The sequence below is a fragment of the Ursus maritimus genome, unplaced genomic scaffold, assembly GCF_017311325.1.
Source record: "Ursus maritimus isolate PB19 unplaced genomic scaffold, ASM1731132v1 scaffold_1, whole genome shotgun sequence".
Lineage (NCBI taxonomy): Eukaryota > Metazoa > Chordata > Mammalia > Carnivora > Ursidae > Ursus > Ursus maritimus.
In genome coordinates, this window is record NW_024423343.1 from 34,268,157 (window position 1) to 34,287,757 (window position 19,601).

Sequence of the window (19,601 nt, forward strand, 5' to 3'; positions counted from 1 at the left end):
TTGGCTAGGAAGAAAGTGAATATTCAACCGATGGTTCATGAATGACATTTCCCTGTAGAATATAAAAGTAGTCACCTTGAAAAATAGTATTATAAAGAATCCAAGCATTCTGAAAATCAAAGATCACAGTGAATTTTAAGAACTTCCATTTCAGACATTACTAGTATTGCTTGATCTAGGACATTTTGAATTGCTGATTCACATAAGAATATTTTACACCAATGGTACCAATAAACTTGCTTGATGCAGGGTTGCCACGAAATCTTCAATCTGTAAAAAATGCAGTATTTATGAAGCACAATAAAGCAAAGTGCAATTAAACGAGGCGTGCCTGTACTCGCGGGTGATTCTGTGAACAGCCTGCTCTTCTTTGCTGCTAACAGTTTAAAGGAAGTCTACTGAGCACATCTAGTCTTTATGAGCAGAGAGTTTTGGGAATAGCCACCAGGCTGCGGTGCAGCTGAGGTGGCAAAGAACAAGTGGCCCCTTTTGGGTATCAGGAGTCCGAGTCAAATTCAGAATGCTCAAGTAACTTGAACTTTACTTTAGTTGGAGTGGTTCCCTGGGGATTAGGTACTTTTGCATGAAAACACATTTCTCAAGATTCTGCAGACACAAAGGAATAACTCATCATAACCCACTGTTCTTCCTGGGAGATGAAAAACAAGAAAAGGGAAAGTATGCTTTATAAATAATGGTTCAGTGTCATTACTTTGGGATGAAGGTTTGCGCAGTTGTTGGGTCAGAGGACACAACACATTTTCAATGGTGAGTGTAGGATATTTAGTTACTGCTCATATCAAAAAAGGATATTTGACTATGATGCCGTTACAGGTAATCCTGGTTGAAAACTGGTTTGCCCTTGATGAGGACACGAAATACTCGTGAGGTTCAGTGGGGTGGAGTCCGGAGCCGATGGCCAAGAAAGAATTCTTGAGGCGTCTTTGGTGCAAAATTAGTGGTTTATTAAAGCACGGGGATAGGACCCGTGGGCAGAAAGAGCTGCTGCACCGGGGTTGTGAGGGGTGGCTGATTATATACCATGGGGTTGGGGAGGTAAGGAAAAAGGGAGGTTGAGAAAATACTTTCATACGTTCAAGAAGATTCACAAGATACCCGAGGCCTTGCCATTGTCAAGTTAAGGTTGTTTTTCCCTCTAGCAAGGCATTAACATTAAGATGGTTGGAACTTCCTGGAGCCTGCAGATTATAAGGACATTTAATTGTATCTACATTCCCTTCCGGAAGCTAGGTTATTGATAGAAATGCTTCGTTCTTGTAAACTGCTAAAGACATTTGTAAAACTGAAGGAGACTTAAGTCTTGCAGGATTGTGGTATCTATAGGTTAACTATTTCTTTGTCCTTTAGGGCAGCCAGGAGTGCCTGAGGAATGTCACATACATCCCGTGGGGTGGGGTGGGGGGCTTTCAGGGTGTCAGTTTCTGCTTTGTCCTCAACTTGCCTTCTGTTCCCTCATCACCCTGATTAAAACTGGTTCCGATTAAAACTGGTTAGTTATATCATGGAGAGCCTCAGGCTGACAATTTATATTTCATATTTGTAAATAGTAAGTTTTCAGTTCACTATTGCCTTATACTACAGTTTTATAAAGTATTTTCATATATTCTATTTTATTGTGTTCATTTTGCTTGTTAGTTTCAGAACAACAACATAATGAAGCTCGTCTTTCCCAGTTCTTTCAAGATCAAGAAAAAAATGAGCTTGAACAAAATAAAGGCTGTACAGAAATGATAGCCCCCCATCTCAAACCCAGTTTTAGGCCCTTAATCTGATATCCACAGAACGACAAAACATCACCGACCAAAGGAAATTGTAGAGGAAGTAGACTAAAAATGTGAATTTGTTTAATATTAAAAGTTTTTGAGCAGGAAAGTATTAAAGTATTGAATTACATGTCTGTTTCCTACTCGGGAGGGGACTCCGTTGCTTCTCTTTGTGCAATGGTAGCCCTTCAGTAAATTTCTGAACAGTTAAGGCAAAGGCCTTCTCTCCCCCCGCAATTATTTTTAAAAACGTGTCTGGTAGCAATCTTCAGGAACTGTGGAAACTGATTCCCGACCTTGCAGAGTATATCCCGTCAGAACAAAAGAGGTTGTAGTGGAAGTTCCTTAGTAGGGTGATTATTGCTAATGACCAAAATTACAGTCGGTAATGACCATAACAGTTATAGGGCTTGTCAAGTTGTTTAAAGTAATCCAGAGCCGCAGATCATGAGATCTCGGGGAGGTGGATGCCAGTACTGCCTGACTTCTGAGAAAGGGAAAAGCAGTCTGGCTTCTCTCCTCCTGCTTTATTGCTTCTGCTAGAATTGCTGATGCAATTTCTTTTTCATTCACAGACTTAATCCTATTCAAGTGCTAACATTGAAAAAATTGTTGACTCACTTCCCAGTCTGTGGTTAAATATAGTATAATTATCCAGCTATTCCTTGATTTTTAAAGAAGGAATTAACATACAAGCATATTTGACTTTACGTAAGAAATTGTTCATAGAATATTTTTTATTTAAACAGCATTTCGAATGTGCACAAAGACTTGTGGTAGTAAAACGTTCTGTAAAGGGGAGGATGCTAACATTTGTATGAATATGAGGCTGCCTTCAAAAGGACTGCCTTCTACCTGCATTTCCTTTGGATGGTTTTAATCTATATTAGGTAGGAGGTTGGTTGGATACGAAGAGGAAAGTATGAATTTGGTAAAATGAAGGGAAAGAACTTCTACTATAGCAAAAGGAAAGTATTTTCAAATTTTTTACATATGTATATTCCTAAATTAACTAGGAACTTTCTAACAATGGAAAATACTGTCATTTTCTCATATGCGGAAACTCCCTTGGAAACTGTCAACAAGTTGCTGATTCCTCCCTGATGAGTGGATGAGTGATTCTTTGTTGAGGACTGCAGTTAGGATGCAGGATTTCAAGCATGTAGTACAGCCAAAAAAGCCAAAAAAGGAATCACGAATAGCTAACAGGAAAAAAAATTGGTTTCCAGCTGTTTTCAGAATTTCCTACTCATGGAATCTGGTTGGTGGCGCAGCCTCAAAAGGGCCATTTTCACTTACAGTCCTGTCAGCCTCATGAGATACACATGGCTTACACATTGTTACAGAAAAGCTAATTTTTCTTTGTTCACATGTGTTGCCTCAGACAGCCCATAGTTGTTTCATATTTGCTAGCTAGACGGTTCCTGAGGTAGGCTGTAGCTAAGACAAATCGAATTTTATAGTAACAGTCAGCGTTCAGCCCGACTTGTTTATTTAACAACTTCTCATTCTATGCTGCTGCTTCTCATAGTTCTCATTTCCGTCCTTTACCCTAACGTCTTCATTATCTTAGTAAAATTCTGCCCAGCTACAGGAATGAACTGGGGGCCTGGAGCTTAGAAGAGAAACTTGTTTTAAGCTGAGAGCATGTTACTGAAAGAAAAGGATTGTGTATTTGCTAAAGTTGGGAAAAGGCAAATATTGCTTCCATCTGCTCAGATTTCTTCAAACTTTGGACATTCTGCTTCAATAGCAGCTCTTTCAAGAGCTCATCCCCTAACTTCTTGGTTTGGAAGATGTGGAAATTCAACTTTTATGGAGATGACAGGAACAGACCAAGGACCTCAGAAGTAGTACATTTAGACTTCAGCTGCAGGTCACACAGTCTGGATTTTACTGGTAAGCTAGGCTGAACCAGTCAAGAACCCAGTGTGGCTGGGGGAGCAAGACAGCATGTGCCTTTCTCCAAATCCCTTGTACCGTTCAGGTGAGGACTTTTCAACATCCACAGTATTGACAGTTTGAATAATTCTTTATTGTGGGTTAACTGTGCTGTGTACCATGGGACGCTGAGCAGAGTGCCTGGCCAGTGAACCTGGCCCCAGTTATAATCAGAATGTCTCCAGACTTTTCCAAGTGTCTCCTATGGGTGGGGGTGGGGGTGGGCACACAGTTGATTACCCCCAGTTGAGAACCATTGCTTTTGTTGGGTGACTTAACCTGAGCAAAATAATTCTTCTCCGAATTGGGGGCCATGGGTATGTGAGGAAACATCCCTACTATCAACCACAGGCAGGAATGGAACCTTGGGGATTAAAGGAGAGGATGATACCAAAGGAAGGGTGTCTCAGGCCTGCCAATTAAAAAACATACCCTATTAGCCTCCACTTACATTTTGGATTTTGGTATTGTAGTGGCCAAGGGCAGGCTGCCCCAAGATGGTCTGCTTGGTCATCAAGATTATTTTGAGTTGAAAGCAATCAAAACCCAGCAGATTCAGGAAAAGCTCTTTTTTTTCCTTCTCAATGGCCTAAACAGAATGTAGAGGACGTGCTCCAAGAAGAGAGAAATCACCGTAGAGAACTGTAATAACCAGATACCCTAGACAGGGAGGAACCTAGCAAGGTCTCTGGACAAAGTACTCTCTGTCCCATTGTTCCTGAGTGGCTCAGCAAACATTTGTTTACAAAACATTTACTTTTTTTCATCTTTCTGTGAATTGCATTCCTTTCCTTTGAAGTTCCAGGACGCTGCTTGCTTCTCCCTTAGTTCAGGATGACATATATACCTCATTTTGCCTGACTGTCTGGGGAATTTCATGTCTGTGTGGATTCTCCATATGTATGAATTTGAGATTTATTTTCACCCGTTTGTCTGCCTCATGTCAGTTTGTTTCTTAGTCCAGCTAGAAGGACTTTGAAAGGCAGGGGAAATTCTTTCTCCCTGACAGAATAATATTTTTGTTTGCTGTTCTGACCAAGAAACTACCTAATAAAAATGAAGATGTACTCCCCTAAGCTCTTTAGATATTGACTTATTTAGTACCCCACTCTATGATGTAGGTATAGTATTATTGTCTCCATTTTACAGCTGGGGACACTGAGGCCCAGAGGGTTTGGTAAGCTGCCTAGCAGCTAGTAGGAGGCAAAGGCAGGAATCACATCTGGTCGTCTTCCTGGAGTACAGGTCCTCAAGCACTATGGGACCTTGCCACTCCATTTGCAAGGATGAGCTGGACAGGGCTGCTGCGTTCTCCTCAGTTTTCTGCACTCTGCATCGTCTTCTGCATGCTGCCTGGCTATTATTTATTTATCAAATTCTCTGATAGTGCTTTCCACGAGTATGCCAATTATCAACTCTTCGCCTCTTGGTTCTGTTGGAGTGAGCTGCCCTCCGCCCCTACAGTTCCAAATCCACTCCTTATTGCCCTGCTTGTGATCCAGGAGCTTGTAAGCACTTCTTTTTAGCTCCCTGGCTTTGTCACTGGGGGACACTGCTGGGGGACGGGGCTTTCTGCTGGTTCAGTGCGCATCCCTGTGTTCTTGCTCCTGCAGTGCTTAGTTGGGGTGTGGGAATCCCAGACGCCGTCACCCCCAGTAAGTTTTGGCGGCAGCTTCCAGTCCTGTGGGTACCTCTGCTGGCTCCCCAGATAATTCAGCACTACCCCTGCAGGTGGCTTCCTGGCAAGTTTTGCTGGTACCCCAGCCAGATTCTCAGAGTTCAGTGGCACCCCTGCAGGTGGACCCTGGCAGGTTGGCCCGTACCTCCTCTGGGGGCAGCTCTCTGGCTCTCCAGTGCCCCACGTGGCTTCTTGCTGGCCAGCACCTCAGTGAGCTTCCTGACCTTTAATGGGCCACAGACCCACCCTCCTCCAGGAGATCAGGATCTCAGCTTGGGGGGGGGGGTGCAGGGTGAGTAGGGGTGGGAAGCGCTCCCAAACTTGTTTTTTCCTTGGACACTCTGCCTCTACTCCAGTGGTAACTGTCCCTGTATTTGCTATTCTTGTATTCTTTAGTAATTTATCTCCCTTGTTACTAATTATTTCTTCTCTCATTCATAAACACATATACACACACACATATTAAAAAAACCCATATATATGAAGTTTCCGCATATACGTTTAGAAAGCTTCCCCATTTAAATTACTTTGTGGTTACTTTCTCCTGATTGGAACCTGACCCATACAAAGTGACAGGAATTATTCCAAGTTGTTTGCAAAGATGAACTTACTCAATTCCTATAACAAACCTTCCAGGTAGGTGTGGTTATCAGCCCACGGAGAAACTGAGGTAAGGAGATGTTTGGAAACATACCGCGGTCCTCACAGCCGGCAAGTGGTGGGGCCTAGATGTGAACTGCTCTCTTCCCATCTTCTCTAGAATAGGCTTACTGGATTATTTTGCATAAAGCCATTTAGACTCCAGAATTTTCTAGGGGTATAGGAGTTGACTACTCTTTCCTATCTGTTCTCTTGTATTTATTGCATTCCTACTGTGTGTCAGGCATTGGCAGAGGGTGATAATATGATTAGCCAGCTTGGTACATAGTGATGGTGATTTATAGAAAGTGAATTCTCACAAAGGACTAGGAACAGGTAAATCTAATTCAAAGTTAAACATCTGAAGTTAAAAATAGGATAGTTTTCTGTTTTTCATGGGAGGTACTTTTTCCACTCATTTTCTGTAGAAATTCTTTGGTCATTGTTGCACTTATGATTCTGAAATAATTTTTTTTTTGGTGAGAAACTACGTATTTTCTCAAGCAAAGAGACAAATTTTTGCTTAGAATTTAAAACTGTGTGTGGCGATGTCACCTGTGAGACTTGAACTTAGCGGTGGCACTAAAAGCTCTTCTGAGCTATGAGAAGAGGCAGAGTTCACAAACAAGGGGGCTTCTGAAAATCAATCCCCAAAATAATCCGTAAGAACCTGCATGAGAGCAACGCTGTGTGTTTCTCAGATAGCAGGACGAGATCCGGACCAGAGTGCCTTTGCCTGAGGGGCCACTGTAAGGGGATTAAACACTGATTTGGGCTGATCTATCGCCGAGGACTGGGGACCTGGTTCTTTAAAACTAAGAATAGACAGAGAACTTCCTTAGGACTTATAAAGCCTTGTTAGAAAAAGCAAAAAGGATTAAAGAAAAATTCCTTGTAATAGCTTGCAACGAATAGTATTAAAACTGTGCTTCAAATTCTGAGGTAAGAAGAGAATCCCTGGGACTTAGTAACTCTTCATATTTTTTTCTCACCACATTAGAACAGTTACGATGGCTCAGTACTTTCAGGAAAATGCTTGGAGCCGTGTATGAGCCAGTTGAATGATTTGGATGGTGGTGAGTTCGCTTAGGAAATGTGGGAGCAGGTAGCTGGTTCTTTCTCTTTTGTGTCTTTTTTTGGTGCCTGGGGGGAAACCTGGGGGAGTCCTAGCCCAGCTGTGCCAGAATTTTAGGTATGGCCTCTGAAGCCAGTGTAGTAGCAAACGTGCCATCGCATAGTTCACTGGTGCTATCGTTGGCATATCCTTAGAGAAGTGAAGATCTTACCATCTCTAGACACAAGAGGGCACTCTAAACAGACAGGGTAGGGTGCGGTGCAAAAAAGGAGACGGACCAAGTGAGGGAGGGTGAAGCTCTCAGCCAAAGGTGGTGTTGAATTTAGGCATCTGCCTACCTGGTCACTATCTCAGTTTGCCACTTCTCCAGGCCCCCTCCCTCACCCCAGTTGCCCCAGGAAAAAGAACTGACCAGGTCCTAGATTTCCTCTTCTCAGGATGACATTGAAATTGAAGCTCAAATCTAGGCTTTCAGAGTCACGATTCCCAAATCTCTTACTTGGGCAAAAATCTGCAGGTCGCTTTTGCTCTGGCAACTTCTCCCATTAACCTCATTTGATGTCGCTCCCCTAGGAATATTTAATTAGAATCTCTTTTCCCGATGCCAGCAGAATTGAACCACTTGTGAACTGAGCTTTAAAGTGGATATGTTTCTAGTTTCTTCCCTCGAACTCCTGTACATCTTTTATTGGAGGGTGAATTTTGTATGACTTGTGTTTAACTTTCTAAGCCTTGCTGTATTCAGCACCCCTAGGAGAGGCTCGACAGGACAGAGCTGGAGTAGGCAGAGATTCTCAAATGGAATGTAAATTTGGAATGTAATGGGCACCCAACCGGGAGGTTTGAATTTCACAGATGGAGTCTTGGTACAATGTAGGTGAGTTCTGAAGTTATTCAATCTTCATGGGTATTAAAATGCTTTAACCTCAGCTCGAGAATTAAGAGTGAAGAATCGGTTCTTCTGGTCCTTGTGCATTAAGTAGAGACACGAGAGTGCTCGTGCCTGTGGATTTTTTAAAAGGAATTTTAAACATTTTAAAAGAATGGCAGTCTACTACCCAGCTAAGATCACAATGGTTTTACCTGAATAGACGTAATATAGTATTTAAATGGCCTGTCAGGGGCACTATAATATTGAAATTACCATTTCAAACATGCAAATTAGTAAAGGCTCATATGCCCCGGGTCTCCTAAGAAAGGCAAAACCTAGGAAAAAACCAAAATTAGGTCTGAACACTTTTAGCACTCTTTTGGGTTTCTTTTCTGTGACCTGGGTGCATTTGCAATGTGCTTGGAAATGCGTTTGGGCTGAGAGCGACAGGAGCTGTGGGTCAATCCAGGCTGAGTGTGGTTGGGGCCAAGGGCGACAGAGGAAGGTACACCCTGAGCTGGAAAACCCGTTGTTTTTCTGTTGCAAGAACTATTCGACTCATCTTTAAAGCTGTCACATATACACTAACATTTTTCAGTGGCAGGCCAAATCTTGCTACACAAAATTTGTGCAAAGTCCTGTCTTGTAAAATATAAATTCAGGGCCTCAGATGGAGGAACCGGGGATTGCAGTCCTGAACATTTATCTTTCTTATTTGAACGAACAACCCTTCCTTCCTTCCTGGAGTGTGACTTAACATTTAAAATTCCTATTAAATCTCTGGGTACACCCAGAGACCTCAGAAAGCTCTCTACGGAGAAAGCAAACATCGTCCCGCGCTTGGCAAAAGAAACGGATGCTTGCGTGGCCTGTTGGCTCAGCTGCTCAGGGCCCCTCTGTGGAAGAGAACCACATTTCTGGGGTTGCCAGAAAAAATGCTCATGTTGAGCTGAAAATCAGCATTTGCACTTGAAAGAGGCCAACCGATCTGGACAAGGGGAAGTTGACGGAAGCAGGGCCCACACTGAGCTGCCCTGCAGTCAAAGATAGGGGAAGTGGGGGTGATGTGGGGCTTGGGCTCCCCAGCGTCCATTCTCCCTTCCTGAGGAAATCGTAGGTCTTCCCACACGGTGCTGCTGGGGAGCTGGCCACACCCCAGCTCCAGGGCTGGGATCCGATCAGTCTATACTAATTAGAACATCCTATTTGCTGCTCCCTCCCCCACTTCGGTGACTGGTTTAGTGACAAGCCCACCAGCAACCTGGGCCAATGATTTTCCAGAGCCTCGCAGAGGGTATTTTTGCGGGGACTTCCGACAAGGACACTTGTTCCACGTGGCTGCTACCTGCAGAGTGTCTCTTTTCTTCTGGACTGTGCAGGGGATGGACCTGAATCCTAGAAGCAAGGTAGCTATTTGCCACCACTCTGAACACAATGTCAGCCTAAGGAGGAAGGAGAGGTGAGCGAATCAAGAGGAATGAGCTGGAGTCCTGACCAAATTGGACCCAAGGCATACTTCGTTTGGTGGACTTTTCAGTCACTGAACCAATAAATTGTCTTTATTGTTTAAACTAGGCTGAGCTGAGGTTTATGTTTCTTGCAACCAAGGTTTCCGAACTACCACCGGTGTCTAGGATGACTGGGGTGCATACCTATTTATACGTGGGCAACGGACTGGCCGGGGCCATTGCGAGGCAGTTTTTTCCGAAGTACTTGTCATAAGAGCAACAAGTATTGTGGAGCGCTCTGTGCCACAATCCCTCAAGTTTCCGCCAAAGTCCGACAGTGAATAATACAGTGGGCATCAATTAAAAAAGCAAGCCAGGGGTCAAATGCAGCATATTTTAATTTGTTTCAAATAAAGCAATATGTGTATATATATATTTTTCAGAAAAACACCAGATGTTAAATTCTACAAAAGCGCATGTGTCTTCAGCAGATCATGTTTGTCTGATCAGTAAGAATTTTTTTTTCCAACATTAACTCTCTAAGGACAATCAAGGGACGGACATCACTGCTACAACACAGGCCGCTACTGAGCCTCTGGTCTTTAGCCACATCTCGATTTTCCTAACAAATGAGTAAATACCGCCTGGCTAAATGCTGCAATGTCCTGATGAGAAAAAGCGTCAACGGATCAAGCAAAGCCATGAAAGTTATGAAAGCAAGCTAGAGCTGATTATTAGAATTAGTAAAAATGATTAAGAGAGGATGACACAACCATGTAGGGTTTGTATATTCTGATTGACTCTCTCTTGGCAGCGAGTTGGGTCAGCACCTCGGGCAGGGAACCAAAACTGAATGAAAACTGCTTTTTTTTTTTTTTCCTCCAAGCTCAGGCCACCAATGTCACCGCTGGGACTGAGAGGACCGCAGCATCTGTGGAAACTTCTATTCTCGTGGGGCAGAGATTGCACTGTGAAACCCTAGCGACGTTACCCCGGAAAGGCCTGGCCTCCGAGTTGTCTACGGTGTGCTGCCTTCGCCGGGGCTTCTCCGAATGGGCCGGGGCCTCGGAGGTCTTTGTCCCCAAGGGGGCTTCTTGGTTTTTGGCGCCGCCTTTGTTTTTGGGACGGAAGCCATTGTGCGGCTGTCTTCTGTGTTCATGGCGGTTGTTGCCCTTTGTCATCAAATCAGCTTCATTCCCACTGCCCTGCGGCTTGGCAGACCCATTTAGCCTGTTGTGATGGTACTGGGGAGTAAATCTTCGTCTTTGGCTAGAAGACCCATTCTGCCAGAAGAAGAAAAGAGATAGGCATTAGATGCCAACAAACCCCAGATGACATCAAGGAAACCAAATCTCTAAGCCACGGGTAAGCTTGTTCATACCCCAGAGGAATATGACAACATGCAAACGGGGTCAAGGTGATACAATCCTTAAGCTGAAAATAGTGAACTGTCTTGTACGTGGAACTCCAACAAAATTACTAATGTTGAAAGAGAGGTTTCAGAAGTCTAAGACAGACAATTCCAGAACCAAATAAACCCCATAAAGTAAGCTTAAAATAGAATGGAATGAAATGTAACACAGAGGCAGGACAATGATGATTCTCTACCACGAAAATTTCTTGGACCTTCTTTTTTTTTTTTTTTGGACCTTCTAAATAGATTATGTATATAAATGCTCATTATATATATATATATATATAAGAAAAATGTAAAATTCTGCTTAAAATTCAGTTTGTAAGTTTTCTTCTCCAAAGCAGTTGTTTCTATTTTTATCTCAAAACAAATATCATAGCTTAGAAATATTATCTGGGTAAATACAAGGATGAGGTCTATCTGGTAGCTCTTGGCAGGACGTAGAGGTAACGTGTTTTTTCCGACAGGTGATTAGTTCTTCTTCTAAACTTTTTGTAGTTCTCAGCCAACGAGAGTTCTGAAGCATCATACTGGAAAACTGGCAACCTTCAACAAATCAGCAACCAAGAACATAAATGGAGGAGTAGAGAGGAAGCAACGGTCAGCATGTCTGTCCCTGTACAAGGGAAGGATTTCTGAACTCCTTCAGGTCAGTAACAGCCAACATGTGCTGAGCGCTAGTAGCGTGCCAGGCCTCACGCAAGGGACCATCTTGGGTATCATCACACTCACCCTTTAAGATAGTTGCTATTATTTGTTTCGTTTTATAGATCAGGATAATGAATTTAAGGGACTCGCCCAAGGTCTACAGTTAGAAAATGATAGAGCCATTCCCATTTCACATATGGTCTCCTGACAAGATTTATAAACAGGTTGTTCCATGAACGGAGATCTTTATTGAAAATCAAATTTCTATTATTAAAATGTGTGATTTTATGACTTATATGAAGTTCTAGGTGTGTGCTTTATGACTGGATGGTATAGGTTTAGGGAAGACCCACCTGTAATCACTCAGAACCCAGGGCAAGAATACAAAGGCAGGCCCATATACCACAGGAGTGAATATTGTCTCTTCCCTGCTCTGACTCCTTCCCACGTTGTGAGTGGGCCTTGCACACATGCATGTGGACACTCCGGCCTGCACACTTAAGCTTCGTCCTCATCCCTCACAAATAATCTTCCCCTGGACCCAGGGCTGTGCACAGTGCTAGTATGATTGGCTCTCAAGGTGCTATATCCAGGGAGGTGGTCCAAACAGACCCTGAGAGTAGGACTGGGGCCATTTGGGACTGGAATTCCAGGATCTGGAGTATTTGGAGCACTTTCCAGAAGGGTGGGTACAGATTCTGAGTCATGGCATCTCCTTGGTCTTGCTCCATAGGGAGGGCCGTGGCTGGGAGAGGGCCAGGAGGGGTTACTCCAACACGCAGGGCTTGGTCCGAGGGCCCTTCTTGTCTGAGTCTGCAGAGTTCTGGCTTCTGTATGTAATTATATTTCCATTTAAATGAGCCATTGCCTGAAATGCTTTAATGGAAACGGTAACCGTGAGCTGAAAAAGTATCTATGTAGATCTCAATTATTTTGGCTTCTTTTGTTTTTAGAAAAGTGAAAGGGAAACCAGGACTAAATTTTAGACTACTTTTCATATGGGGTTTAATAATGGCCAAAGAACAAAAGCTGTGAAGATGTATTTAGGTGACAACTAAAACAGATCCGATTATGATCTTTAGTCCATGAAGATAGGAAATGCTCCTTGTCAAAGTGCTGTTTTAACATTGAGAAAGACATCTGGGGCCAGAGAAATGCCCGTCAGTGTCATTCATGAGAATTCTAAAAACCCTAGACCCCAGAATCCAACAGGGCACTTGCTAGAAAGCCAGGAATTTGGAATGCTTTAAAAGTCTTTTATTTGAGCTCTCTTTCTTAGAGACCATGAAAGGTGTCTTTATAGCATGCCCAACGTCTGTATCATCCAATTCCATGTCTTGTTCATTCTCTAATGATAAGGGGGAAATCACTTCTCAAGCATATAGTGGAGGAACAGAAGGAAAGAAGGATATTTATATTTTTAAGTGCTACGGCAGAGAGGAATTAATAATGTCATTTTGAAATATATTCTCTTTCCCAAAAGCCCAAAAGAAGAGACAGAAGTTTGAACTAACTTTGGCCTCTTGCTGATAAACTACACATAAATGGGAATTCAAGGATCTTAAAGAACAAATGCCAGGTTTCCTTTCGGCAAGTGTCAGCGGCCAGGTACGGAATCGTGCTCCCACGTCTGTGGGAGTCCCTTCTGCACACCAGCCGGTTACTGGGGCTGCGGGGGCGGGGGTGGCCTCAAAGGCCCAGGAAGAGCTGGCTCCTACAGGTGGACGCTAATGCCACCTCGCCCACCTGGGAACGGGCCTGTGAGATGTGGATGGAGGGACCAGGCCGGCAGGCGGGGGCGCCGGAGTCGGGCCGGGCGTCTCCTCCCGGCACCGGGGTGGGCAGCCCCCCGGAGGCAGCGGCAGCTGGCCTCCCCACGCGGGCTTACCTGCTTATTCGCGGGCACGGCCTGGTGAGAGCTGTCGGCAGCACCGGGAAGGTTGCTCGCCATTTTGGGGTTTGCGGCTTTGCCCTCGGAGGGCTTGTTGTGACCGGACGGCTTTCGGGTAAAGTGGCTCTGTTTCCCCGAGGCTGCGGCGTGGGCGGTCAGCAGGGGCAGCAGGGAGCTGCAGGGGGTTCTTGAGGAATAGCTGTTCTTTGGGTGTGTAACTGCGGCAAGAAAGCGCGTGGCGTTACGGGCTGTGCCATGAACACTCCTGCCTCAGTAACCCCTGCGCAGGTGGGAGACATTGGCAGGAGCTTCGTAAAAACATTATTTTGTTTGTTTGTTTCCTTTTAAAGATGTCATTTGAAAGGGCACTTTGGTGTTTGGGAGACCAGCAAAGTTCTGTGAGTCACTGGACTGTGATTACAGCCTGATCACCCAAGTTGGGAAGCATTTGTAGGCAAGACGACGTATCTGAGCGACTATCATATTATTCCTTAGCTTAAGAACCGCAGAAGAGAGACGGTGACCTCCCGAAGTACCCTCTCAGCCCGTGGACGGTGTACTGCCTCTCAGCTTCCTCCAAGCCCGCCTGCTGTCAGGTCGCTAGACCCGTGGGTGCTGCGGAGACGCAGGAGGACCAGGAGGCACGTGGACACGTGGCTCATCAGAGCCATGATGTTCTGTTGGGTGTCAGGAATTTTGTCACCCTCGGTCATGCATATTCTATGACAACGGAGCCAGGCCTGCCGGCCCCACATGTGCCCTCAAGCATTGTTCATATTCCACGAGAGCCACGTTATCTGGCCTTTTCTCAACCCCGTTTCCTACAGCTCCGCCAAAGGTCGGCACTGATTCCAACGCTAAGGTCAGTGCGACTCATCACACAGATCCCAGCAGGCTGGTCTGTTCAATGCTAATGATCCCCAGTCCCGCTGGTTTTGAAAGAGATGGTCTGGGATGGGATGCTTTCTGTGTGATGATGCTGAATCAGGGCTGGAGGGAACCACTCAAGGATAAAGTTAGGACCTCCCTCTCACTGTTCACCAGAATTTGACTGCCGTGCTCGACAGTCAGACCTTTGAATCTTAAAACTGTTGCCAACTTTTAAAAGCAATTTTCTCTGCTACCTGTGTTGGCTCAGACTTCATCCTAGGGTTCTTCCAGAGGATTAGCAGTGACGAGTAGGGATCATAGAACATTAGAAATGGAAAGGACAGGGATGTACCTCTAGCCCCCTCATTTATAGGTAAGGTGTGACAGCCCACTGGGGACTGTCCAAACATGACTAGGGGGGATTTCAGTGACTCTTGTGCTCACTAGATTCAGTTTCATGGGGGGGGGTGGGTGTCATTATTTCCTACAGCTCAGAGAGGACTCTTTCTGGTTCATTAGCGGTGGGTTTTCAGTGTGCTCTCAACAAAGCCCAGCTGGAAGGGGCCTTTGGAGGACGACTGTCTCCCGCAGGGGTGGCTGTCTCTCCTGTGGACACTTGGTGTTTGGTTCGGGATGGTTCCTCCCACTAGATGGCACTGGAAGTGCTCTGCAGGAAAGCAGGTGAAGGCTGCAACGACCACGCCCCCCCACCCCCAGACGGTGACAGTCACTTGGCATCGGGTCTCACTCATCACCAGGGTGAAGTGGAAACTTGCACAGACAGTTAAATGTCCAACTGTGAACCGGACTGTTTGCTTTTTTAGAGATGGGGCAAACGCTGGGGGTAGAGAATGATAAATGGGTAGTTATGTCATAAGGGAGGGAACACATAGAGAAAAAAAAAAGGAAAGTAATTGAAAAGAAATGCTGCCAGGGGGTGCCTGGTTGGCTCAGTTGGTAGAGCATGTGACTCTTGATCTCAGGGTTGTGAGTTCAAGTCCCATGTTATATGTAAAGATTACTTAAAAATAAAATAAAAAAAAAGAAATGCAGTCGGAAAATCAGATAACTGCCAAAGATATGTGAACAAGGATGCTCACAGTGGTGTTGTTTTAATGGCGAAAAAGTTGGGAGCAACCTACATGTCCACTATCAGGGGACTGGTTACATCAATTATATTTATATAAACTATGAGTTAAATATGTTGACATGGAAAATCTCAACCATGTGTTGTGAAACGATAAAAGTGAATCATATTACTATATATTATGTAGTATATAGTATAATAAATTGTAACAGGTAGTATGATGGGATATAATATATAATTTACACAAAGGAAACATGTGCATAAAAAGTGCAAAGGATAAAAAGTAATGTCATGTTCTATTTAATACAGCTCTCTAATTTTTAGACCAAGCTTCTATTTTTTTATACTCAGAGAAAAAAAAAGCACTTTCAACTTTGAAAAAAAAAAAGTGCAGCCAAATCTCAAATTTTCAGCTGACTCTGAGGTTGTGGGTAATCCACATCCCTCACCAGTCCTTCTCTTCCTCCTTGTTCTCATCCTTAAAGCCATTTCACTGTTCATTCCCACCTCCCCTGATGGATGGGCTGGAGGAGGAGAAAAAAAGATCAGCCAATTTTGTTGCACATTAACTGCTCTAATTAAGGCTTAATAGCGAACAAGACTAAAGCTAATGGTTGAAGCGAAGTCTTTCATTATCTGCAGACTTCCCTCGGCAAGCACAGAGAACCGACCAGGGTAGAGGCTCCGGGCACCGCTGAGCAGCACGCAGACAACAGCTGGGCCCTTTACGACAAGAGCCGATTGTTCCCAGACTTGTTAGGGAGACTGGCTCTCGGTGTAACAGGTCTCTGTGGAACGAGGCTATTGGAAATCAGAGAGGCAGTTTATCTGGCGGTGCTTAAGAAAAGTTTGCAAAAGATATAGACTAGTTGACCTGTTCTGTTCTGCTTCATAAATCCTGGGGATTTACTGATGGGCAGTGGCATTTGAAGACTCTAAGTTCAAATCTTGACATTTCTAGTGACTTGTGTCATGACCTTAGATCATTAAATCTCTTTAGACCTCACTTTAACCCCGCTGGGGGACCGCACACCTGACATTTCCGATATCAATTCCAAATAGCACCAAGCTTACTCACACAGAATTATTTAGCAAGTATGCAAAACTCACTTTCTCCACAGAGCATGATTTGGGCCTTTAGCTGTTCAATGTCACAGGAGAATCGGGCAGCTTTCCCGAGCTCTTCATCATATTTACGCTCGCTGACAAAGTGCTGGAGGAAAGAGAAGCGAAACAGGAGCCCCACAGTTACGGGAGGGACTGAGGCACAAGGCAGATTCATTCACTCAGCTCTTGGGCTGCCACTGACGCTGCTAACCAGGAGGCCAGTCATGCCAGCTCTGTTCCCGTATGGCTCCGTTAAATCAGGCTTGGTTTGACTCGTCTGGAGCACGATCACCTTCCTCTTCTGGGAGTATGTGAGGGTCTGGCCTTTCCCCTGCCCAGATCTGGAGAAAACTGATCGGGCAAAATGTGTGTCTGGACTCATGTGTTTAACCGTTAGCACCCCTCGCCCTCCTTCTAGGATGTTCTGTCCTGTTACAGATTTGGGGGTTGCATTCTGGCAGTCTTCCTAATTTGGCCAATGGCTTGCTAAGGTATTACTCCCTTGAAAGAAGATGTGTTATCCTTCCCTATCGTAATAGGGAAACAGGACGCCCCAAAAGCCTTTAGTAACTAGAAAACATTATCTTGAATGGTAGAATTTCAAGTGCTGTTAAAGGAAGTGGGAAAGAGATTATTTTTCAGTTCATTTAAAATTAAGATCTGTGTGTAGATGACAGAGTGAGAAATACAGAAAGAACTATGACTCAGTCCCTCCTGATATTGCCAGGGAGTTTACCACATGGCAAGGGAAACAGATACCACTAAACACAGTATAAAGTAGAATGTGGTAGGTGCTTGAGGAATATAAAAGAGGAAGAATTATTTCCTACTAAGGGGAATAGAGAAAGTGTTATGTGAGAGGGAGCATTTGCGCTGGAACATTAAAAGAAATGCATTGATCACTTACCAGACGTGGACCAAATTCTTAACAGATAATCTCATTTTCATCTGATCACATTACTACGAAGACAGTACTATTATTATCTCTATTTTATAGAGGGGGAATCGAGGTTCTAGGAATCTGAGAGAAAAGTAATTTACCCAAGGTCTCAGGAGCTGGACTGTTTCACTCCAAAGCCTGTGCCATTAACCATTTTATGGTGAGTGGGATCTGGATAGGGAGAAATGAAACTTGGAGAATAAGCGGATGTCAACAGACCCGGAAGCTGGCAAGTTCATATTCCTCACTTGCTGTTCTAACCAGGCAGGGCATGGAGGTTGGAACATATATAATGGAGTCCAGCTGTGGATTTTATTCTGAGGGGAAGGGTAGGCCATCCTGCGGGCGACTGGATCTTCTCTGGAGTATGACTGTGGTCTTAGGGTGGATGACCAGGCTGGAGGGAGACAGTGGAGGCAGAAAGACTAGGTAGGAGGACATTGCAAGTGATTGGCTGGTAGCACCAAAGACCAGATGAGAAGGAAAGGACCATTAGGACTTCTCAGGAAGGAGGTCCTTTATCCCCAAGGGGCTCCCTTTCATGCCTAACCAGGGCAGAGGGGACTGAAGTCACTTGCCACTTTCTATCACCCCCAACCGCTCTTATGCCCAGATGAACAGACAGTCCTACTTAGAAAGTGAGTAGCAACTGTGTCCTCATAGGGCTCTAGACCCTAGAAGCTGAGCAGACGCCGAGCACGTGTGTATGTGTGTATGTTTAGTGTACTGGGGAAAAAGAAGAGGATAAGGGAAAATGTATAAACTCTAACTTCCTGTTTTGTTGTAGATACTTATTTTTGCCCTTCTGGTAATCATTTCTTTTTCTGATAACTGTATCCCAATGCACTTTCAAAGATCCACAGTGTTGGTGGGTCTGTCAGTCAAGGCCTCCCTTGGCCCAATGGAGTCTGCGATCCAAGTGGAGGCCAATCAGAATCTCTTTCTTTGGGATGTGAATCGGGTGGAGTGCCACAAAGGGTGATGACATCTGAAGGTCCCCCACTAATGGGGCCCTAAAGAGAGTCTGGTAATTGCAGCCATCTGTGTTACCCAAGTGGCTGCCTGGGTTTCTGCCTAAGTGTAGCCCGGAGTCTTCAGATCACACTTTGGTGAGCTACACTCATTCTTTCAAATTCCACTTGTTCTTGAGGTTAGCCAGGGTCAGCTTCTATTGCTTGCAACTGTAGAGATCCAATAAATACATATCTGTGGGTGGTATTCTTAATAAAAGGGCGAGTCAGCTAGAAAAGGATACAGGAAAGAAGTCGCTGTGTATTGTGTAAGCTTTAGAATCCTTACTGTTCTACTAGGTTCATGCTAACTGTGTGTTCACATGTGTGAGTGTTTATATATATACACCTAAATTATGTATGGTGAAAATAATATCCCCCATTCCAGCTATAATTCATGGTTGAATACATTATATTTGGGTCAGTCTCCACTGACTAAGAAAATAGCTCGTACTTCTCCTCTGTAATAATATATCCCTTCAAACCACAGTATACTTAAATACAGTGATTAGTTGGTTCTTCGCCCTTCTGTACTCTCTCGTTCAACACTGTGAAAGAGAGAGCTGGGTGCACGATGTTGGATCCTCAGAGAGCAGCACCCTCTGGATGCAAAACAAGCATAACGGGGATCAGGTCTCCGGCTCAGGGTTCAGGCTGTGATATTTGAGAACTGACCTTAATTTCTGCCCTGAGTTCAGCCAGCTGCATCTCCGCCATCTGACTGGCCAGATCAGTCAATCTCTTTAGTTCTTCAGCTTTCTTCTGACGAGCAGTCAGGATTTCCACTGCCAAATGAGAAAGAATAATACATCAGGGCCAGAGATCTAAACATATTAAATGACCTGATTTCTTGGACTCGGTTCTCCCTCCACACACTGATTGCTCTGTTGGACCATGGCTATGTTTTCCGAGCTGGTTACTGAGGTGGGTTTGCCCTTGGTGCTCATGAGCGATCACTCATTTCCGTAGGTCCTTATCCACCAGTCCCCAAATCAAACACGGTCCCTTCGGATTCACGGTACGCACACAGTCATCTTCGTTTTCCTCACTGGCGTCTGATCTCACTTACTTAATTTGGATTTTCCAACTTGTGCATTCCTCAGAACAACTATCACCAAAAAAAGACACTTAGTAAAATCCTGTCTGAATGATATTGCAAAGATAAGGAGTCCGCTAAGCAAAAACCATTCTTCTGCAC

General features: G+C 44.5%; 1 protein-coding gene across 5 annotated transcripts in view; it reads right to left on the bottom strand.

The window, feature by feature from the left end:
* Positions 1 to 9,816: 9,816 nt before the first annotated feature.
* The window catches only part of SPATS2L (spermatogenesis associated serine rich 2 like), a 160,325-nt gene continuing 150,540 nt past the window's right edge, over positions 9,817 to 19,601 (bottom strand). For all 5 annotated transcript variants that reach the window (XM_040642255.1, XM_008687323.2, XM_040642267.1 and 2 more), the window contains 4 exons: positions 19,079 to 19,188; positions 16,457 to 16,559; positions 13,387 to 13,607; positions 9,817 to 10,719 (listed from right to left, as the gene is read on the bottom strand). In XM_040642255.1, the coding sequence (XP_040498189.1) occupies positions 10,324 to 10,719; positions 13,387 to 13,607; positions 16,457 to 16,559; positions 19,079 to 19,188 (830 nt within the window). In that variant the 3' untranslated portion in view covers positions 9,817 to 10,323. The remainder of the gene's footprint in view (positions 10,720 to 13,386; positions 13,608 to 16,456; positions 16,560 to 19,078; positions 19,189 to 19,601) is intronic.